The sequence below is a fragment of the Salmo salar genome, chromosome ssa22 (genome assembly GCF_905237065.1).
Source record: "Salmo salar chromosome ssa22, Ssal_v3.1, whole genome shotgun sequence".
Taxonomy (NCBI): domain Eukaryota; kingdom Metazoa; phylum Chordata; class Actinopteri; order Salmoniformes; family Salmonidae; genus Salmo; species Salmo salar.
Window position 1 is genome coordinate 60,243,315 of NC_059463.1, and position 24,515 is coordinate 60,267,829.

Consider the following 24,515-nt stretch of genomic DNA (forward strand, 5'->3'; position numbering starts at 1 on the left):
TAGCAGTGGGGTCATTGTACAGAAACATTAACTAGCTTAGCAGTGGGGTCATTGTAGCTACACGTTAACTAGCTTAGCAGTGGGGTCATTGTAGGTACACGTTAACTAGCTTAGCAGTGGGGACATTGTAGCGACACATTAACTAGCTTAGCAGTGGGGACATTGTAGCGACACGTTAACTAGCTTAGCAGTGGGGTAATTTTAGCTACACGTTAACTAGCTTAGCAGTGGGGTCATTGTAGCTACACGTTAACTAGCTTAGCAGTGGGGTCATTGTACAGAAACATTAACTAGCTTAGCAGTGGGGTAATTTTAGCTACACGTTAACTAGCTTAGCAGTGGGGTCATTGTAGCTACACAGCACAGTGTCTAAAACAGAGACTTCCCTATTGGCACTAACAACTGTATAGTTGCCTAATTGGTTAGATGCTCAGTTTGACCACTTATTGATATAAAAAGAAAAATAACTATTTTGGATTTATACTGAACAAAAAAATAAACACAAAATGTGAAAGTGTTGGTCCCATGTTTCATGAGCTGAAATAAAAGATCCCAGAAATGTTCCATATAAACAGAAAGCTTATTTCTCTCAAATTTTGTATACAAATTTGTTTACATCCTTTTTAGTGAGCAGTTCTCATTTGCCAAGATAATCCATCTACCTGACAGGTGTGGCATATCAAGAAGCTGATTAAACAGCATGATTATTACACAGGTGCACCTTGTGCTGGGGACAATAAAAGGCCACTATAAAATTTGCAGTTTTGTCACACAACACAATGCCACAGATGTCTCAAGTTTTGAGATAGCGTGTAACTGGCATGCTGACTGTAGGAATGTCCACCAGAGCTGTTGCCAGAGGATTTTATGTTAATTTCTCTACCATAAGCCGTCATTTTAGAGAATTTGCTCCTCTAAGTCATGCTGGGCGTCTCACAGACACTTGCTCCTCCTCTAAGTCACGCTGGGCGTCTCAGAGGCACTTGCTCCTTTAAGTCACGCTGGCTGTCTCAGAGATACTTGCTTCTCTAAGTCACGCTGGGCGTCTCAGAGACACTTGCTTCTCTAAGTCACGCTGGGCGTCTCAGAGACACTTGCTTCTCCTCTAAGTCACTCTGGGCGTCTCACAGAGACTTGCTTCTCTAAGTCACGATGGGTGTCTCAAGAGACACTTGCTTCTCTAAGTCACGCTGGGCGTCTCAGAGACACTTGCTTCTCCTCTAAGTCACTCTGGGCGTCTCAGAGACACTTGCAGGACAGACCCCCTCCATCCATTCTCGGCTTCTTCAGGTCCATTGAGGAAGAAAAAAAACATGTTCCTTTCATTATGTAACAACAACCACCAGTCTTCTTGATGACTGTTCAGCAGAATAAAAATGTATGTATAATATCTAACATGGCACCAGGCCACCTATGGATGGTATTTATAGGGAAGGAGGGTTGGGGAGCAGGGGACTGGGACCTACCGGTAGGACGATACATTAGTTGTACATAAAGACTAAAGCATTGAGAAGTTAAACGGGCAATTCTGGCCCCGTTTCAAGTACTGATGAGAACCACATGACTGGCCGGTAACGATGCGTTTTCAGGACTACCCAGCTATACAGAGATGTGTGGTGGTGATCTCTGTATCTGTGCGAGAGAGAGAGAGAGAGAGAGAGAGAGAGAGAGACAGAGAGAGAGAGAGAGAGAGAGACAGAGAGACAGAGAGAGAGAGTGATAGGTCTTTATTCAAACCAAGCTCTCCATGCTAGCAGCAGCAGCAGCAACAGTTTATTCTTCATTCAGAGAGTTAGTGTTTCTGTCTGATGCACCTTCCTCCCATCCACTGTGACCGGCGCTCCCCGTTCCTACACACTACCGCTTCCTTTGTGGATAGAGTAACTCTCTTTGGTTCATGTTCTCCCTGAAGGTTATCTGACTGGAGTTAAAACAACGATACAACACACTAAGTGACTGTTGAGGTGAGTTAAACAAAATGTATATTATTGTATGGGGCAATGTGACGTTATTAGAGTTGTATGATATGTAGAGAATGTTTTTAGATGTATGATATGTAGAGGATGTTTTTTTTAGATGTGATCTGACAATGGCTTACTTAGTTCACCCTGAATGGATCAATAAAGTTATATAGAATTAAACTGTGTGGGGGGGGGGGGGTAACTGTCCTCTGAGGTGTGCTACCTCAGAATGAACTTACTGTATGTTGATGACTGCTGAGGTGTGCTACCTCAGAATGAACTTACTGTATGTTGATGACTGCTGAGGTGCGCTACCTCAGAATGAACTTACTGTATGTTGATGACTGCTGAGGTGCGCTACCTCAATGTTATTGCTAAACGTCAATAACGGATACATTATCTGAGTTTATGAACTTGATCTCAGAAACGTTTGAATAGATTGTGATTTTATCTCAATTGATGTTGCAGGCTTAAAGGAAAAATCCACCCAAATCCACTCATCCCTCTAATTTAGTGTCACATAACGCTAATATGTGAGAACAGTAAAAAAAAAAATTGTGAACAAATGTTTAATTTTGACGTTATAATAATAAAGTTGGTAGCAACATGTGGAAAATGTTGTGAAAATCTGTTGCAGCTCAAGTCGACTACAAAACCCACAATGCAATGCTCTATATGGGCTGGCTGGCTAGCTAGCTATCTAGCAAACGTAGCTACACACGATAATACTAAAGTCAACAACAGCATGTGAAATAGCTAATTAGCTATAAAATTGGCTAAACAAACTGCACAATCAATTTAGGAGTCTACAATCTCACCATTGTAGACTCCATGTTCAGATCGATGTGCGAGTCTGACACTTTCGTAACGGCACCAATGCAATGCCCCCTGGAAGAGGCGGCGAAATGTGTTAGACCCTCTGTTAAATTACACATTTCTCCAGGTAGGAATATCCCCCCCCCAAAAAAAATATGATCAATGGTTCATTGGAGAGAAGACAACCTCCCGCGTTATGGTATCGGCCAGTATTGTAATCTGACATGTATGAAAGGCGTTTTGGAGATCAATTCAATACCTCAGATACACGTGAAGACATGAATTTACCCAGGGGAATCGATAGTAGAACATCGCTCAGAGATGCACCAAAAAAAACAACATTACGTTCAGAATGGGAAGAATGTTTACTTTAAATACGCTTCTTGATGGTTCAGCGTTGACATGCACAAGAGGAAAATGGACAAAATTATGATCGGTATTAAAATGGCTGCATGCATAAAAGATGCGAGAGAAATTGTAGAAAATCTGCTTATTTGTAACCAAACAGTAACTGGGTATTCAAAAACATAGTACTTCTGATTCTAGAGTAGGGCAGTATGAGTATACAGTGCATTCGGAAAGTATTCAGACCCCTTGACTTGTTCCACATTTTGTTACGTTACAGCCTTATTCTAAAATGGATTCAATGTTTGTTTTTTTCCTACACACAATATCCCATAATGACAAAGCAAAAACAGGTTTAATTAAACATTTTTACAACAAAAAACCCCCCCGGAAATATCACATTTAAATAAGTATTCAGACCCTTTACTCAGTACTTTGTTGAAGCACCTTTGGCAGCGATTACAGCCTCGAGTCGTCTTGGGTATGATGCTACAAGCTTGGCACACCTGTATTTTCCCCATTCTTCTCTGCAGGTCCTCTCAAGCTCTGTCAGGTTGGATAGGGAGCGTCGCTGCACAGTTATTATCAGGTCTCTCCAGAGATGTTCGACTGGGTTCAAGTCCGGGCTCCTGATGGGGCACTCAAGGACATTCAGAGACTTGTCCCGAAGCCACTCCTGCGTTGTCTTGGTTGTGTGCTTAGGGTCGTTGTCCTGTTGGAAGATTAACCTTTGCCCCCTGTGTGAGGTCCTGAGTGCACTGGAATAGGTTTTCATCAAGTATCTCTCTTTGCTCTGTACATCTTTCCCTCGACCCTGACTATGCTGCCACCACCATGCTTCACCGTAGCAGGTCAAAGAGTTCAATCTTGGTTTCATCAGACCAGATAATCTTGTTTCTCATGATCTGAGAGTCCTTTAGGTGTCTTTTGGCAAACTCCAAGCCTGCAGTCATGTGCCTTTTACTGAGGAGTGGCTTCTGTCCGGCCACTCAAGGCCTGACTGGCCTGATTGGTGGAGTGCTGCAGAGATGGTTGTCCTTCTGGAAGGTTCTCCCATCTACACAGAAGAACTCTGGAGCTCAGTCAGCGTGACCATCAGCGTGACCGTCGGGTTCTTGGTCACCTTTCTGACCAAGGCCTTTCTCCCCCTGATTGCTCAGTTTGGCCGGGCGGCCAGCTCTAGGTAGAGTCTTGGTGGTTCCATACCTCTTCCATTTAAGAATGATGGAGGTCAATGTGTTCTTGGGACCTTCATTTTTTGGTACCCTTCACCAGATCTGTCCCTCGCTACAATCCTGTCTCGGAGCTCTACAGACAATTCCTTCGACCTCATGTCTTGGTTTTTGCTCTGACATGTACTGTCAACTGTGGGACCTTATATAGACAGGTGTGTGCCTTTCCAAATCATGTCTTACCACAGGTGGACTCCAATCAAGTCGTAGAGACATCTCAAGGATGATCAATGGAAACAGGATGCACCTGAGCTCAATTTCAAGTCTCATAGCAAAGGGTCTGAATAGTTATGTAAATAAGGTATCTGTTTATTATTTTAATAAATTTGCAAAAACATTCTAAAAACCTGTTTACGCTTTGTCACTATGGGGTATTGTGTGTAGATTGCTAAGATTTTTTACTTTAAAAAAAAAAAACTATTTTAAAATAAGGCTGTATTATTACAAAATGTGGAAAAAGTCAAGCGATCTGAATACTTTTCCCCAAATTCACTGAATCACGTTATTTCGTTTCAAATGTCTGTGTGCTGTTAAGTATTATCGAATGCCTCTGAACCACCACCAAATACTTGTGGGCAGAAACAGCACTGGGTTGCAGAATGGAGCAATGTTGAACAGAGCATGGTCATACACAATGAACCCCAAACCCTAACCCACAGTACTGTTCCACTTCCCTCAAGCTAGCCTTCAGAAAGGGTGAGAAGATAACTTGTTCCCTTCTGTTGGCCTTGTGTAATCTGACAACGTGTGAGAAATGGATAGCGACATAGCTAGTTCTGTATAAACCTTACGTGTAAAACGCCATAAAGTGTGAATATTGAGCAAGAAGCAATAAAACATTTGCGTCGACTCTTAATGTCTCAATTCCTGCACAATAGTTAATGGAAACCTTGATTACAGACTTAAAAAGTAACTGGTGGAGGTTTTTTGTCTCTCTCTCTCTCTCCCAAAACACGTATGAAACAGCAGGTACACCCATAGTGTTAGGATTGAACTTTAAAGGGTGGATCTTGACATGTTTTTACTCATCTAGACATGCCTTCCATCCACAAATAAATCGAGTTCGAAATTTTTGGTAAAGTTGTGACATGCAGAGAGAAAATAATAAACTACTTTAGCATCAACCATCAGAATCAGAACAAGTAGAAATGTTAACTTTGAATATGAACTTTCTGTTTAAGACTAAATCATCATCAATCCCCCCCAAAAAAACATAACATGTATCAACATCCTTACACTGCAGGCCAGGACATCATTTTGGCAAAGACTTGGCAGTAATGTCTAAAAACCATAACAACATGTGTCAACATAGTTACAGAGCAGGCCAGGACATCATTTTGGCAAAGACTTGGCAGTAATGTCAAGCAAGATTAACGTCATCAGTTCATTTTGTCTGTTTAGACTTCAGGAGCTGCAGGGTCATTCTAAAACCCTCAGAATCATAGCTTAATCTGACATACAGTAGCAGTCAAAAGTTTGGACACAAGGGTTCTACATTGTAGAATAATAGTGAAGACATCAAAACTATGGAATAACACATATGGAATCATGTAGTAACACAAAAAGTGTTAAATAAATCATAATATATTTTATATTTGAGATTATTTAAAGTAGCCACCCTTTGCCTTGATTGAGCTTTGCACACACTCTTGGCATTCTCTCAACCAGCTTCACCTGGAATGCTTTTCCAAGAGATCCCATATACCTTGTCACAACACAACTGATTGCCTCAAACGCATTAAGAAGGAAAGAAATTCCACAAATTAACTTTTAACAAGGCACACCTGTTAATTGAAATGCATTCCAGGTGACTACCTCATGAAGCTGGTTGAGAGAATTTCATTTTTTTATTTTACCTTTATTTAACTAGGCAAGTCAGTTAGAACAAATTCTTATTTTCAATGACGGCCTACCGGGGAACAGTGGGTTAACTGCCTTGTTCAGGGGCAGAATGACAGATTTGTACCTTGTCAGCTCGGGGATTTGAACTTGCAACCTTTACGGTTACTAGCCCAACGCTCTAACCACTAAGCTACCCTGACGCCCCAGAATGCCAAGAGTGTGCAAATCTGTCATCAAGGCAAAGGGTTTGAAGAATCTCAAATATAGTTTGATTTGTTTAACACTTTTTGTTATTTCATAGTTTTGAAGTCTTCACTATTATTCTACAATGTAGAAAATAGTAAAATTAAAGAAAAACCCTTGAATGAGTAGGTGTGTCCAAACTTCTGACTGGTACTGTACATTTGGTTGTTTATTAGTCCTACAAAAAGGAAGATAGCACAGCAACACAATGAAAATTATAGTCAGAAACCTGATACAGATTATCAGATCACTGATGTGTTTCAACACTTGGGCATTTCTCAAAGCTTGTGTCTAGTGTGTAAGACATCTTGGGTATTTCTCAAAGCTTGTGTCTCGTGTGTAAGACATCTTGGGTATTTCTCAAAGCTTGTGTCTAGTGTGTAAGATACCTTGGGCAAATTGGCTGATCAAGCAGAAAGACAAATTTTAGACTCTCTTCAAGAAAATGGACAATGAAGTATCTGACCCACTAGTTTTTATTATCTGACATATTGTGTTATAGACCCACTAGTTTTTATTACGTGACATATTGTGTTATAGACCCACTAGTTTTTATTACGTGACATATTGTGTTATAGACCCACTAGTCTTTATTACGTGACATATTGTGTTATAGACCCACTAGTTTTTATTACGTGACATATTGTGTTATAGACCCACTAGTCTTTATTATGTGACATATTGTGTTATAGACCCACTAGTTTTTATTACGTGGCATATTGTGTTATAGACCCACTAGTTTTCCCCATGAGAGGCTTCCTGCTGCTCTGTCTGCTGGCACTGGGCCATGCCAAGCCCTACCAGCCAATTAACGTCTTGGACTTCATGAGGGACCATGAAATCATGATGCAGGACGCCGATGATGATGACGACGATGACGACAACTCCCTTACGGACTGCCCCTTCGGCTGCCAGTGCTCCCTACGGGTGGTGCAGTGCTCTGATCTAGGTAACGTTCTATTACACACTCACTACTCCTGGTGCAGTCTGGGGGAGAGGGAGGGCTAGGGGCTCCTAACGTTCTATTACACACTCACTACTCCTGGTGCAGTCTGGGGGAGAGGGAGGGCTAGGGGCTCCTAACGTTCAATTACACACTCCCTACTCCTGGTGCAGTCTGGGGGAGAGGGAGGGCTATGGGCTACTAACATTCTATTACACACTCACTACTCCTGGTGCAGTCTGGGGGAGAGCGAGGGCTATGGGCTCCTAACATTCAATTACAGCATTGATGTATCACTTGTATGAAAGTCTCATCTGTTCAGATAATGTAGGACTGGAGGCAATCATGCTCAGTGACATTTTGGAGTTCCTCAAGGCTCTACTCTAGGACCACTACTGTTTTCATTACATTCACAACTTCTCTGCGATGTTAGCTTTACGGGGACGTGGACAACACACAGCTGATTTATCGATTGATTGATTATCCTGTCTCCACAGGGTTGCTCTCTGTGCCCGAGAACATTCCCGCCGACACGCTAATGATCGACCTCCAGAACAACGACATCACAGAGGTCAAGGAGGACGACTTCAAAGGCATTAACAAGATCTACGTAAGAAACGCACGATTAAACATCTCTCCCTACTCTTATCATCACTGCAACATTCATCACTGTTTCCTGTCACTTTAGAGTGGAGGGACTTTTTCCCATCCAGGACACCCATTCCCCCCTAGGCCTAGTCTATATGCAACACATATTAGGACAGAATCACACATTCATGGAAGTTCTGTGTCATGGTGCTAACACTGTTGTTTACACCGAGTCCTTTGATTGTGCTCGCGATCACAGCTGGCGATAAATTCAAGCTCTTTATATAAGTCCCCATCGGACAGAACCCATCTGAACCAGCGTCTACCACAGACAGAACCCATCTGAACCAGCATCTACCTCAAACAGAACCCATCTGAACCAGCGTCTACTTCAAACAGAACCCATCTGAACCAGCATCTACCTCAAACAGAACCCATCTGAACCAGCGTCTACCACAGACAGAACCCATCTGAACCAGCGTCTACCTCAAACAGAACCCATCTGAACCAGCGTCTACCTCAGACAGAACCCATCTGAAGAAGCGTCTCCATCAGACAGAACCCATCTGAACCAGCATCTACCACAAACAGAACCCATCTGAACCAGCGTCTACCTCAAACAGAACCCATCTGAACCAGTGTCTACCTCAAACAGAACCCATCTCAACCAGCATCTACCACAAACAGAACCCATCTGAACCAGCATCTACCTCAGACAGAACCCATCTGAACCAGCGTCTACCACAGACAGAACCCATCTCAACCAGCGTCTACCTCAAACAGAACCCATCTGAACCAGCGTCTACCACAAACAGAACCCATCTGAACCAGCATCTACCACAAACAGAACCCATCTGAACCAGCATCTACCTCAAACAGAACCCATCTGAACCAGCATCTACTACAAACAGAACCCATCTGAACCAGCATCTACTACAAACAGAACCCATCTGAACCAGTGTCTCCATCAGACAGAACCCATCTGAACCAGCGTCTACCACAGACAGAACCCATCTGAACCAGCGACTACCACAAACAGAACCCATCTGAACCAGTGTTGTGGTAGACACTGGTTCAGATGGGTTCTGTCTGAGGTAGAGGCTGGTTCAGATGGGTTCTGTTTGTGGTAGATGCTGGTTCAGATGGGTTCTGTCTGAGGTAGATGCTGGTTCAGATGGGTTCTGTCTGAGGTAGATGCTGGTTCAGATGGGTTCTGTTTGAGGTAGACGCTGGTTCAGATGGGTTCTGTTTGAGGTAGACGCTGGTTCAGATGGGTTCTGTCTGATGTAGATGCTGGTTCAGATGGGTTCTGTCTGATGGAGACACTGGTTCAGATGGGTTCTGTTTGAGGTAGACGCTGGTTCAGATGGGTTCTGTTTGTGGTAGACGCTGGTTCAGATGGGTTCTGTCTGTGGTAGACGCTGGTTCAGATGGGTTCTGTCTGATGGAGACACTGGTTCAGATGGGTTCTGTTTGAGGTAGATGCTGGTTCAGATGGGTTCTGTTTGAGGTAGACGCTGGTTCAGATGGGTTCTGTTTGTGGTAGAGGCTGGTTCAGATGGGTTCTGTTTGTGGTAGATGCTGGTTCAGATGGGTTCTGTTTGAGGTAGATGCTGGTTCAGATGGGTTCTGTTTGAGGTAGACACTGGTTCAGATGGGTTCTGTCTGAGGTAGATGCTGGTTCAGATGGGTTCTGTTTGAGGTAGATGCTGGTTCAGATGGGTTCTGTTTGAGGTAGACGCTGGTTCAGATGGGTTCTGTCTGATGTAGATGCTGGTTCAGATGGGTTCTGATAGATGGGTTCTGTAACCCATAGAGATCCTATTGTCTAATGTATACTGTAACCTACATCTGTCTGTACAGGCTCTGTGTAACTAGATCGATTATTTTCCAGGGTGGGGTACAAATGTCCCCTAAAGCAACATTCAGACCCTCTAGCACCAAAACTCTCAATTGAAATAGAAGCCATATTATTTTAGGTGGGGGACGAGAGAGCTTATGTATACTATAAGGGGAAATATGACATGGTTTGGGCTTAAAGCCTTCTACAGGGTGTTTCACAGAGCCTGTACAGACAGACAGATAGATGTAGGCTACAGTTTGTACCCTGCCTGGAAACTACGCTATCTAGGCCACCGTACTATTACATTGACCCCCCCCCACCTTCATTATCTATGCATCGTCACTTCACCCCCACCTACATGTACAAATTACCTCGACTAACCTGCACCCCCTGCACACTGACTTGGTACCGGTACCCCCTGTATATAGCCTCCACACTGACTTGGTACAGGTACCCCCTGTATATAGTCTCCACATTGACTCTGTACCGGTACCCCCTGTATATAGTCACCACATTGACTCTGTACCGGTACCCCCTGTATATAGCCTCCACATTGACTCTGTACCGGTACCCCCTGTATATAGCCTCCACATTGACTCTGTACCGGTACCCCCTGTATATAGCCACCACATTGACTCTGTACTGGTACCCCCTGTATATAGCCTCCACATTGACTCTGTACCGGTACCCCCTGTATATAGCCTCCACATTGACTCTGTACCGGTACCCCCTGTATATAGCCTCCACACTGACTTGGTACAGGTACCCCCTGTATATAGTCTCCACATTGACTCTGTACCGGTACCCCCTGTATATAGTCTCCACATTGACTCTGTACCGGTACCCCCTGTATATAGCCTCCACATTGACTCTGTACCGGTACCCCCTGTATATAGCCTCCACATTGACTCTGTACTGGTACCCCCTGTATATAGCCACCACATTGACTCTGTACTGGTACCCCCTGTATATAGCCTCCACATTGACTCTGTACCGGTACCCCCTGTATATAGCCACCATATTGACTCTGTACTGGTACCCCCTGTATATAGCCTCCACATTGACTCAGTACCGGTACCCCCTGTATATAGCCTCCACATTGACTCTGTACCGGTACCCCCTGTATATAGCCTCCACATTGACTCTGTACCGGTACCCCCTGTATATAGCCTCCACATTGACTCTGTACCGGTACCGCCTGTATATAGCCTCCATATTGACTCTGTACCGGTACCCCCTGTATATAGTCTCCACATTGACTCTGTACCGGTACCCCCTGTATATAGCCTCCACATTGACTCTGTACCGGTACCGCCTGTATATAGCCTCCACATTGACTCTGTACCGGTACCCCCTGTATATAGCCTCCACATTGACTCTGTACCGTAATACCCTGTATATAGCCTCCACATTGACTCTGTACCGGTACCGCCTGTATATAGCCTCCACATTGACTCTGTACCGGTACCCCCTGTATATAGCCTCCACATTGACTCTGTACCGTAATACCCTGTATATAGCCTCCACATTGACTCTGTACCGTAATACCCTGTATATAGCCTCCACATTGACTCTGTACCGTAATACCCTGTATATAGCCTCCACATTGACTCTGTACCGTAATACCCTGTATATAGCCTCCACATTGACTCTGTACCGTAATACCCTGTATATAGCCTCCACATTGACTCTGTACCGTAACACCCTGTATATAGCCTCCACATTGACTCTGTACCGTAATACCCTGTATATAGCCTCCACATTGACTCTGTACCGTAACACCCTGTATATAGCCTCCACATTGACTCTGTACCGGTACCCCCTGTATATAGCCTCCACATTGACTCTGTACCGGTACCCCCTGTATATAGCCTCCACATTGACTCTGTACCGGTACCCCCTGTATATAGCCTCCACATTGACTCTGTACCGTAATCCCCTGTATATAGCCTCCACATTGACTCTGTACCGGTACCCCCTGTATATAGCCTCCACATTGACTCTGTACCGGTACCCCCTGTATATAGCCTCCACATTGACTCTGTACCGTAATACCCTGTATATAGCCTCCACATTGACTCTGTACCGTAATACCCTGTATATAGCCTCCACATTGACTCTGTACGGTAATACCCTGTATATAGCCTCCACATTGACTCTGTACCGTAGTACCCCTGTATATAGCCTCCACATTGACTCTGTACCGTAATACCCTGTATATAGCCTCCACATTGACTCTGTACCGGTACCCCCTGTATATAGCCTCCACATTGACTCTGTACCGTAACACCCTGTATATAGCCTCCACATTGACTCTGTACCGGTACCCCCTGTATATAGCCTCCACATTGACTCTGTACCGGTACCCCCTGTATATAGCCTCCACATTGACTCTGTACCGGTACCCCCTGTATATAGCCTCCACATTGACTCTGTACCGTAACCCCCTGTATATAGCCTCCACATTGACTCTGTACCGGTACCCCCTGTATATAGCCTCCACATTGACTCTGTAACGGTACCCCCTGTATATAGCCTCCACATTGACTCTGTACCGGTACCCCCTGTATATAGCCTCCACATTGACTCTGTAATGGTACCCCCTGTATATAGCCTCCACATTGACTCTGTACCGGTACCCCCTGTATATAGCCTCCACATTGACTCTGTAATGGTACCCCCTGTATATAGCCTCCACATTGACTCTGTACCGGTACCCCCTGTATATAGCCTCCACATTGACTCTGTAATGGTACCCCCTGTATATAGCCTCCACATTGACTCTGTACCGGTACCCCCTGTATATAGCCTCCACATTGACTCTGTAATGGTACCCCCTGTATATAGCCTCCACATTGACTCTGTACCGGTACCCCCTGTATATAGCCTCCACATTGACTCTGTACCGGTACCCCCTGTATATAGCCTCCACATTGACTCTGTACCGGTACCGCCTGTATATAGCCTTGTTATTGTTATTTTATTGTGTTACTTTTTATAATTTTTTTTACTTTAGTTTATTTGGTAAATATTTTCTTAAACTCTTCTTGAACTGCACTGTTGGTTAAGGGCTTGTAAGTAAACATTTCACGGTAAAGTTTACACTTATTGTATTCGGTGCATGTGACAAATAAAGTTTGATTTGAAAGACTGGCCAAAACGCAGTGGTTTTAAGACGGGCCGGAATGCATTTAATAAATCGGTCAAAGTATTTATTATCTGTTTATTTGGATCCCCCATTAGCTGTTACTTCCTGGGTTCCAATGTTATTGTTCAAGTCAACCTCCAAGAGTTGCTATATATTTCACATATCTTCTTTTCCCAGGCCCTGTTCCTTGTTAACAACAAGATCTCTAAGATCCATCCCAAAGCATTCCGTAACATGGATCGGCTACAGCTGTTGTACCTATCCTACAACCAGTTGACACAGATACCTGCCAATCTACCCAGGAACATCCTGGAGCTGCGTATCCACGACAACAAGATCAGCAACATCCAGAAAGAGGCCTTCAAAGGGCTCAAGTCTGTGCACGTTCTAGGTAATGTCAGTTAAGAACAAATTCTTATTTACAATGGTTACCTGGTAACCTATTGGCTGAGAACAACAGTGATACACTATTCCTTATGTGGCAGCCCAATGCCACTCGGGGTCAACCGTAGTGCACAATGTGAAGAGTAAAAAAATAAATAAAAAGGCTTGTCATTTGAGGCAGAATGAATCTAGGGTTATTAATGATCGCCATCTGTACGAGTTCATGAAAGACGTGTGTTCAAAGCGTCATACAAGGCTAAACTCCCCTGTATGTGTTTTTTTTTTTTTTCTGACCAGAGATGAGTGCTAATCCGTTAGCTAACAACGGGATCGAGCTGGGAGCATTCGACGGCATGGAAACCCTGTACATCAGGATCGCGGAGGCCAAGCTCACAGCTGTACCTAAAGGTAAATCTACCAATAACAAGCCAAGCTCACAGCTGATACCCGATACATGCTGGACATCTTGAATACTGAAGACATTCAATACTACCCCACATTTAATTAAATCTGACATTTCCGGGTGACTTTATTCCATGTGCATATTTAGAACCGCTTCATTGAATTTCTCATGAAAGTTCGTGGTACTTAATGTTTACATGCAGTATAATAATAATAATAATAATAATAATAATAATATTTGAATCATCTACTGAATGTCTAATAAATCACTGTGTGTTTATTTCATGAAAATAAATCCTATATTTCGTATCAATTATTTCCCCGAGCCTCCAGTCTGATCGCGTTGATCAAAAAAAATGTTGATACAAATCTAAATATACTGCTCAAAAAAATAAAGGGAACACTTAAACAACACAATGTAACTCCAAGTCAATCACACTTCTGTGAAATCAAACTGTCCACTTAGGAAGCAACACTGATTGACAATTCATTTCACATGTTGTTGTGCAAATGGAATAGACAACAGGTGTAAATTATAGGCAATAAGCAAGACACCCCCAATAAAGGAGTGGTTCTGCAGGTGGGGACCACAGACCACTTCTCAGTTCCTATGCTTCCTGGCTGATGTTTTGGTCACTTTTGAATGCTGGCGGTGCTTTCACTCTAGTGGTAGCATGAGACGGTGTCTACAACCCACACAAGTGGCTCAGGTAGTGCAGCTCATCCAGGATGGCACATCAATGCGAGCTGTGGCAAGAAGGTTTGCTGTGTCTGTCAGCGTAGTGTCCAGAGCATGGAGGCGCTACCAGGAGACAGGCCAGTACATCAGGAGACGTGGAGGAGGCCGTAGGAGGGCAACAACCCAGCAGCAGGACCGCTACCTCCGCCTTTGTGCAAGGAGGAGCAGGAGAAGCACTGCCAGAGCCCTGCAAAATGACCTCCAGCAGGCCACAAATGTGCATGTGTCTGCTCAAACGGTCAGAAACAGACTCCACGAGGGTGGTATGAGGGTCCGACGTCCACAGGTGGGGGTTGTGCTTACAGCCCAACACCGTGCAGGACGTTTGGCATTTGCCAGAGAACACCAAGATTGGCAAATTCGCCACTGGCGCCCTGTGCTCTTCACAGATGAAAGCAGGTTCACACTGAGCACACGTGACAGACGTGACAGAGTCTGGAGACGCCGTGGAGAACGTTCTGCTGCCTGCAACATCCTCCAGCATGACCGGTTTGGCGGTGGGTCAGTCATGGTGTGGGGTGGCATTTCTTTGGGGGGCCGCACAGCCCTCCATGTGCTCACCAGCGGTAGCCTGACTGTCATTAGGTACCGAGATGAGATCCTCAGACCCCTTGTGAGACCATATGCTGGTGCGGTTGGCCCTGGGTTCCTCCTAATGCAAGACAAGGCTAGACCTCATGTGGCTGGAGTGTGTCAGCAGTTCCTGCAAGAGGAAGGCATTGATGCTATGGACTGCCCGTTCCCCAGACCTGAATCCAATTGAGCACATCTGGGACATCATGTCTCGCTGCAGCCACCAACGCCACGTTGCACCACAGACTGTCCAGGAGTTGGCGGATGCTTTAGTCCAGGTCTGGGAGGAGATCCCTCAGGAGACCATCCGCCACCTCATCAGGAGCATGCCCAGGCGTTGTAGGGAGGTCATACAGGCACGTGGAGGCCACACACACTACTGAGCCTCATTTTGACTTGTTTTAAGGACATTACGTCAAAGTTGGATCAGCCTGTAGTGTGGTTTTCCACTTTAATTTTGAGTGTGACTCCAAATCCAGACCTCCATGGGTTGATAAATTGGATTTCCATTGATTATTTTTGTGTGATTTTGTTGTCAGGACATTCAACTATGTAAAGAAAAAAGTATTTAATAAGATTATTTATTTCATTCAGATCTAGGATGTGTTGTTTAAGTGTTCCCTTTATTTTTTTGAGCAGTGTATATTTACATACACAGCCCTGATTGATGGATAGGATCGTCTTGACTCTAGAGCAGATCTGTGCAATTCCAGTCCTCAGGGGCCTGATTTGTGTCACCCCCCCCCCCCCATCACCAGCAAACACACATTTAAACTAACTGTATTTTGTAACTGAACTAACATGATTAGTTGGTTATTGGGAGTCATGTGTGTTAGCTGGGGTAAATGTGTGACACCAATCAGGCACCTTGAGGACTGGAGTTGCCCAGGCCTGCTCTAGAGCTTACCTCAAAGTAGGAGGATACATATGCAAATAAAAGATCATTGGTCATTGGTCAAAAATAATCAGATCAGATTGTGATGTCATGCTCTGGGCCAAAAAAAACTCCATCCCACCTGAACAGGTTGAAATTACAGGAGTTTTATTCCCCCCACCCCCCCAAAAAAAAAGCTTTAAGTGTACTGCGCATCGTAATCTGACAGTGATTTCCTGTTTTTTCAGACCTCCCATCTTCACTCACAGAGCTCCACTTGGATTATAACAAGATCACCAAAGTAGAAATTGAGGACTTTTTCAGATATAAAAAAATACAAAGGTAAAAACACTACTGAGATGTAAATGTATAAAACACTACTGAGATGTAAATGTATAAAACACTACTGAGATGTAAATGTATAAAACACTACTGAGATGTAAATGTATAAAACACTACTGAGATGTAAATGTATAAAACACTACTGAGATGTAAATGTATAAAACACTACTGAGATGTAATGTGTAAAAACACTACTGAGATGTAAATGTATAAAACACTACTGAGATGTAATGTGTAAAAACACTACTGAGATGTAAATGTATAAAACACTACTGAGATGTAAATGTATAAAACACTACTGAGATGTAATGTGTAAAAACACTACTGAGATGTAAATGTATAAAACACTACTGAGATGTACATGTATAAAACACTACTGAGATGTAAATGTATAAAACACTACTGAGATGTAAATGTATAAAACACTACTGAGATGTAAATGTATAAAACACTACTGAGATGTAAATGTATAAAACACTACTGAGATGTAAATGTATAAAACACTACTGAGATGTAAATGTGTAAAAACACTACTGAGATGTAAATGTATAAAACACTACTGAGATGTAATGTGTAAAAACACTACTGAGATGTAAATGTATAAAACACTACTGAGATGTAAATGTATAAAACACTACTGAGATGTAATGTGTAAAAACACTACTGAGATGTAAATGTATAAAACACTACTGAGATGTACATGTATAAAACACTACTGAGATGTAAATGTATAAAACACTACTGAGATGTAAATGTATAAAACACTACTGAGATGTAAATGTATAAAACACTACTGAGATGTAAATGTATAAAACACTACTGAGATGTAAATGTATAAAACACTACTGAGATGTAATGTGTAAAAACACTACTGAGATGTAAATGTATAAAACACTACTGAGATGTAAATGTATAAAACACTACTGAGATGTAAATGTATAAAACACTACTGAGATGTAAATGTATAAAACACTACTGAGATGTAATGTGTAAAAACACTACTGAGATGTAAATGTATAAAACACTACTGAGATGTAAATGTATAAAACACTACTGAGATGTAAATGTATAAAACACTACTGAGATGTAAATGTATAAAACACTACTGAGATGTAAATGTATAAAACACTACTGAGATGTAAATGTATAAAACACTACTGAGATGTAAATGTATAAAACACTACTGAGATGTAAATGTATAAAACACTACTGAGATGTAATGTGTAAAAACACTACTGAGATGTAAATGTATAAAACACTACTGAGATGTAATGTGTAAAAACACTACTGAGATGTAAATGTATAAAACACTACTGAGATGTAATGTGTAAAAACACTACTGAGATGTAAATGTGTAAAAACACAAACTACACCTATAAGTTAGATTCTGTATCTGAAAGCTTACTTTTACACTACTGCTACTCTCTGTTCATCACATATGCATAGTCACTTTCACCATATCTACATGTACATACTACCTCAATCAGCCTGACTAACCGGTGTCTGTATGTAGCCTCGCTACTTTTATAGCCTCGCTACTGTTTATAGCCTGTCTTTTTACTGTTGTTTTATTTCTTTACTTACCTATTGTTCACCTAATACCTTTTTTGCACTATTGGTTAGAGCCTGTAAGTCAGCATTTCACTGTAAGGTCTACTACACCTGTTGTATTCAGCATTTCACTGTAAGGTCTACTACACCTGTTGTATTCAGCATTTCACTGTGAGGTCTACTACACCTGTTGTATTCAGCATTTACTGTAGGTCTACACCTTTGTATTCAGCATGTCACTGTAAGGTCTACTACACCTGTTGTATTCAGCATTTCACTGTAAGGTCTACTACACCTGTTGTATTCAGCATTTCACTGTGAGGTCTACTACACCTGTTGTATTCAGCATTTCACTGTAAGGTCTACTACACCTGTTGTATTCAGCATTTCACTGTGAGGTCTACTACACCTGTTGTATTCAGCATTTCACTGTGGGGTCTACTACACCTGTTGTATTCAGCATTTCACTGTGAGGTCTACTACACCTGTTGTATTCAGCATTTCACTGTAAGGTCTACTACACCTGTTGTATTCAGCATTTCACTGTGAGGTCTACTACACCTGTTGTATTCAGCATTTCACTGTAAGGTCTACTACACCTGTTGTATTCAGCATTTCACTGTGAGGTCTAATACACTGTAAGGTCTACTACACCTGTTGTATTCAGCATTTCACTGTAAGGTCTACTACACCTGTTGTATTCAGCATTTCACTGTAAGGTCTACTACACCTGTTGTATTCGGCGCACGTGACAAATAAACTTTGATTTGATATTTACAGATTAGGACTGGGCTTCAATCAAATCAAGTTTGTTGAGAATGGAAGCTTTGCCAGTATACCCAACGTCCGCGAAATCCACCTTGATAACAACAAACTAAAGAAGGTCCCGCCTGGTCTAAACTCACTTCGTTATCTACAGGTAAGATACGGTTAGTCACCTGTGGGGAATTCCGACAATAACTTGAAACAGTTTTTACTACTGATTTGTGTGCTCAGCATTGTTGTGTTGTTTTACAGTCATACCATTCTGCTATAACACGGGTCAAACACATTCCACTGAGGGCAGAGTGTCTGATGGGTTTTCGCTCCTCCCTTGTTCTTGATTGATTAATTAAGGTCACTAATTAGTAAGGAACTCTCCTCACCTGGTTGTCTAGGTCTCAGTAAGGAACTCTCCTCACCTGGTTGTCTAGGTCTCAGTAAGGAACTCTCCTCACCTGGTTGTCTAGGTCTCAGTAAGGAACTCCCCTCACCTGGTTGTCTAGGTCTCAGTAAGGAACTCTCCTCACCTGGTTGTCTAGGTCTCAGTAAGGAACTCCCCTCACCTGGTTGTCTAGGTCTCAGTAAGGAACTCCCCTCACCTGGTTGTCTAGGTCTCAGTAAGGACCTCCCCTCACCTGGTTGTCTAGGTCTCAGTAAGGAACTCCCCTCACCTGGTTGTCTAGGTCTCAGTAAGGAACTCCCCTCACCTGGTTGTCTAGGTCTCAGTAAGGACCTCCCCTCACCTGGTTGTCTAGGACTCAATAAGGAACTCTCCTCACCTGGTTGTCTAGGTCTCAGTAAGGAACTCCCCTCACCTGGTTGTCTAGGTGTCAGTAAGGAACTCCCCTCACCTGGTTGTCTAGGTCTCAGTAAGGAACTCTCCTCACCTGGTTGTCTAGGTCTCCCCTCACCTGGTTGTCTAGGTCTCAGTAAGGAACTCCCCTCACCTGGTTGTCTAGGTCTCCCCTCACCTGGTTGTCTAGGTCTCAGTAAGGAACTCCCCTCACCTGGTTGTCTAGGTCTCCCCTCACCTGGTTGTCTAGGTCTCAGTAAGGAACTCCCCTCACCTGGTTGTCTAGGTCTCAGTAAGGAACTCCCCTCACCTGGTTGTCTAGGTCTCAGTAAGGAACTCTCCTCACCTGGTTGTCTAGGTCTCAGTAAGGAACTCCCCTCACCTGGTTGTCTAGGTCTCAGTAAGGAACTCCCCTCACCTGGTTGTCTAGGTCTCAGTAAGGAACTCTCCTCACCTGGTTGTCTAGGTCTCAGTAAGGAACTCCCCTCACCTGGTTGCCTAGGTCTCAGTAAGGAACTCCCCTCACCTGGTCGTCTAGGTCTCAGTAAGGAACTCCCCTCACCTGGTTGTCTAGGTCTCAGTAAGGAACTACCCTCACCTGGTTGTCTAGGTCTTAGTAAGGAACTCTCCTCACCTGGTTGTCTAGGTCTCCCCTCACCTGGTTGTCTATGTCTCAGTAAGGAACTCCCCTCACCTGGTTGTCTAGGTCTCAGTAAGGAACTCTCCTCACCTGGTTGTCTAGGTCTCAGTAAGGAACTCCCCTCACCTGGTTGTCTAGGTCTCTCCTCACCTGGTTGTCTAGGTCTCAGTAAGGACCTCCCCTCACCTGGTTGTCTCAATAAGGAACTCCCCTCACCTGGTTGTCTAGGGCTCAGTAAGGAACTCCCCTCACCTGGTTGTCTAGGTCTCAGTAAGGAACTCTCCTCACCTGGTTGTCTAGGTCTCAGTAAGGACCTCCCCTCACCTGGTTGTCCAGGTCTTAATTGAAAGGAAAAACAACAAAAAAACGAAAACTAAATATATATATATATATATATATAAACAGTTTGACATCCCTGTGCTACGATAATATAGGCTACAAATTCCTAAATATCTTCAAGTATGATTGCTTCTATGATACTAGCTATGTGGGAATCTTTAAGACATTCACAAATAGCCAGACAGAGTATCCGAGTAGCAATGGGACTGAACTTAACCTCTATTTACCTCAGATTACCTCAGCACGCTACATAAACCTAAACTTGAGACCAACAGGTGGTGTAATTGACTAATTGATTGATTAATTGCCTGGCGGTGTAATTGACTAATTGATTGATTGCCTGGCGGTGTAATTGACTAATTGATTTATTCATTGCCTGGCGGTATAATTGACTAATTGATTGATTGCCTGGCGGTGTAATTGCCTAATTGATTGATTAATTGCCTGGCGGTGTAATTGACTAATTGATTGATTCCTTGCCTGGCGGTGTAATTGACTAATTGATTGATGAATCGGTCCCTATTTCCCCAGGTGGTGTAATTGACTAATTGATTAATTGCCTGGCGGTGTAATTGACTAATTGATTAATTGCCTGGCGGTGTAATTGACTAATTGATTGATGAATCGGTCCCTATTCCCCCAGGTGGTGTAATTGACTAATTGATTGATGAATCGGTCCCTATGCCCCCAGGTGCTGTAATTGACTAATTGATTGATGAATCGGTCCCTATTCCCCCAGGTGGTGTAATTGACTAATTGATTGATGAATCGGTCCCTATTCCCCCAGGTGGTGTAATTGACTAATTTATTAATTGCCTGGCGGTGTAATTGACTAATTGATTAATTGCCTGGCGGTGTAATTGACAAATTGATTGATGAATCGGTCCCTATTCCCCCAGGTGGTGTAATTGACTAATTGATTGATGAATCGGTCCCTATTCCCCCAGGTGGTGTAATTGACTAATTGATTGATGAATCGGTCCCTATTCCCCCAGGTGGTGTAATTGACTAATTGATTGATGAATCGGGTCCCTATTCCCCCAGGTGGTGTAATTGACTAATTGATTGATGAATCGGTCCCTATTCCCCCAGGTGGTGTAATTGACTAATTGATTGATGAATCGGTCCCTATTCCCCCAGGTGGTGTAATTGACTAATTGATTGATGAATCGGTCCCTATTCCCCCAGGTGGTGTAATTGACTAATTGATTGATGAATCGGTCCCTATTCCCCCAGGTGGTGTAATTGACTAATTGATTGATGAATCGGTCCCTATTCCCCCAGGTGGTGTAATTGACTAATTGATTGATGAATCGGTCCCTATTCCCCCAGGTGGTGTAATTGACTAATTGATTGATGAATCGGTCCCTATTCCCCCAGGTGGTGTAATTGACTAATTGATTGATGAATCGGTCCCTATTCCCCCAGGTGGTGTAATTGACTAATTGATTGATGAATCGGTCCCTATTCCCCCAGGTGGTGTAATTGACTAATTGATTGATGAATCGGTCCCTATTCCCCCAGGTGGTGTAATTGACTAATTGATTGATTAATTGCCAGGTGGTGTAATTGACTAATTGATTGATGAATCGGTCCCTATTCCCCCAGGTGGTGTACCTCCATGCTAACAGCATCAGCAGTGTGGGGGTGAATGACTTCTGCCCTGTACGTTCCAGTGTTAAGAAGACCTTGTATACGGGCATCAGTCTGTTCTCTAACCTCGTTAAGTACTGGGACGTCCAGCCTGCCACTTTCCGCTGTGTGTCTGGACACAGGGGGGTTCACCTGGGCAACAACCGGAGGAAGTAACACACACACACACACACACACACACACACACACACACACACACACACACACACACACACACACACACACACACAGGGGGGTTCATCTGGGCAACGACCGGTGGAAGTAACACACACAATGGCAAGGTGAAGTTGTAACCATATGGTCATATCTATCCTATATAGTTACAGATCTATGGACCCTGAATTGGGTGTCTGTCACGATCACAAGCCATCCTACAGCGCCTCCTCCTGGTAGACTTCAGTAACACCCACCTTCCTCAACACATGGGGGGATTTTCTTTTGTAAAAGACCAACTCTTCGATCCTCCTCAATGAGTCAACGAACGCATCCACCCCCCAGTTTGTACTTCAGTGTTTTAGTCAATAATAATATTTGTTTATTTTCTGTTTTATATTTTATAGTATCAACAGCTGCACATGTTCTCTATATATATATATTTCTTTGTTACACTGCATGCCTCACTTTTATAATCTGCTAGATATAGCCTAAATAAGACTAGTTTCCATGGTGCTAAACATATATAAATTACGGAAAACTAGTCAACGTTATATGTCTAGACGGTGATACGTATAAAATGACAGAAGAAACAAAAAACTAGTCAACGTTTTTACATGCCTTCATTTGAACATGATTATCTATTGTAGCATACATGTATGTAACTGTTCTGATTAAATAAACTTGACATAGAAATGAATGACAGAAAAGGAAATATTCAAGTTTTATTTCACCTTTTAAGAAAAAAAAATATATATATATTTTTTTCCGATATACGTAACAAACCTGCATATTCATGACTTGCACCTGACGTCATAAACAGTGTTGCCCCAGCAACGAGTCAAACAGGTGACTCAGAACTTCAACTGGGCAGTTTTAGCATCGACCACTGTTTAACACATCATTATGTTATTGGCAATGTCTTCACTATTTATTGGACGTGTGATAGCAACAGTAGAAAGATGGGAAACATCAACTCTTCTCTCACATCACCAGTAGAAGACGCCACTGAACCAGGTCTAGAAATATGATTTAAAAGCAGTCAGAGTTACAGTACACAGAATATAACAATACTGTGTCTGTCAGAGGTACAGTACACAGAATATAACAATACTGTGTATGTCAGAGGTACAGTACACAGAATATAACAATACTGTGTCAGTCAGAGGTACAGTACACAGAATATAACAATACTGTGTCTGTCAGAGGTACAGTACACAGAATATAACAATACTGTGTCAGTCAGAGGTACAGTACACAGAATATAACAATACTGTGTCAGTCAGAGGTACAGTACACAGAATATAACAATACTGTGTCTGTCAGAGGTACAGTACACAGAATATAACAATACTGTGTCTGTCAGAGGTACAGTACACAGAATATAACAATACTGTGTCAGTCAGAGGTACAGTACACAGAATATAACAATACTGTGTCAGTCAGAGGTACAGTACACAGAATATAACAATACTGTGTCTGTCAGAGGTACAGTACACAGAATATAACAATACTGTGTCTGTCAGAGGTACAGTACACAGAATATAACAATACTGTGTCAGTCAGAGGTACAGTACACAGAATATAACAATACTGTGTATGTCAGAGGTACAGTACACAGAATATAACAATACTGTGTCAGTCAGAGGTACAGTACACAGAATATAACAATACTGTGTCAGTCAGAGGTACAGTACACAGAATATAACAATACTGTGTCAGTCAGAGGTACAGTACACAGAATATAACAATACTGTGTCAGTCAGAGATACAGTACACAGAATATAACAATACTGTGTCAGTCAGAGGTACAGTACACAGAATATAACAATACTGTGTCAGTCAGAGATACAGTACACAGAATATAACAATACTGTGTCAGTCAGAGGTACAGTACACAGAATATAACAATACTGTGTCAGTCAGAGGTACAGTACACAGAATATAACAATACTGTGTCAGTCAGAGGTACAGTACACAGAATATAACAATACTGTGTCTGTCAGAGGTACAGTACACAGAATATAACAATACTGTGTCAGTCAGAGGTAGAGTACACAGAATATAACAATACTGTGTATGTCAGAGGTACAGTACACAGAATATAACAATACTGTGTCAGTCAGAGGTACAGTACACAGAATATAACAATACTGTGTATGTCAGAGGTACAGTACACAGAATATAACAATACTGTGTCAGTCAGAGGTACAGTACACAGAATATAACAATACTGTGTCAGTCAGAGGTACAGTACACAGAATATAACAATACTGTGTCAGTCAGAGGTACAGTACACAGAATATGACAATACTGTGTCAGTCAGAGGTACAGTACACAGAATATAAC

At 42.7% G+C, this 24,515-nt stretch overlaps 2 protein-coding genes across 2 annotated transcripts in view; one reads left to right on the forward strand and one right to left on the reverse strand.

Annotated features, from left to right (window-relative positions):
- cenpp (centromere protein P) overlaps positions 1-24,515 on the reverse strand; it is a 185,194-nt gene that overhangs the window by 57,946 nt on the left and 102,733 nt on the right. The gene's annotated exons all lie outside the window — the stretch shown is intronic.
- On the forward strand, positions 1,629-22,866 carry aspn (asporin (LRR class 1)). Its single transcript, XM_045705649.1, has 8 exons — positions 1,629-1,964; positions 7,170-7,388; positions 7,880-7,992; positions 13,139-13,352; positions 13,643-13,753; positions 16,182-16,275; positions 18,607-18,745; positions 21,969-22,866. Exons 2-8 carry the CDS (start codon positions 7,187-7,189, stop codon positions 22,167-22,169), a joined length of 1,074 nt encoding a protein of 357 aa, XP_045561605.1. The 5' UTR covers positions 1,629-1,964; positions 7,170-7,186; the 3' UTR covers positions 22,170-22,866.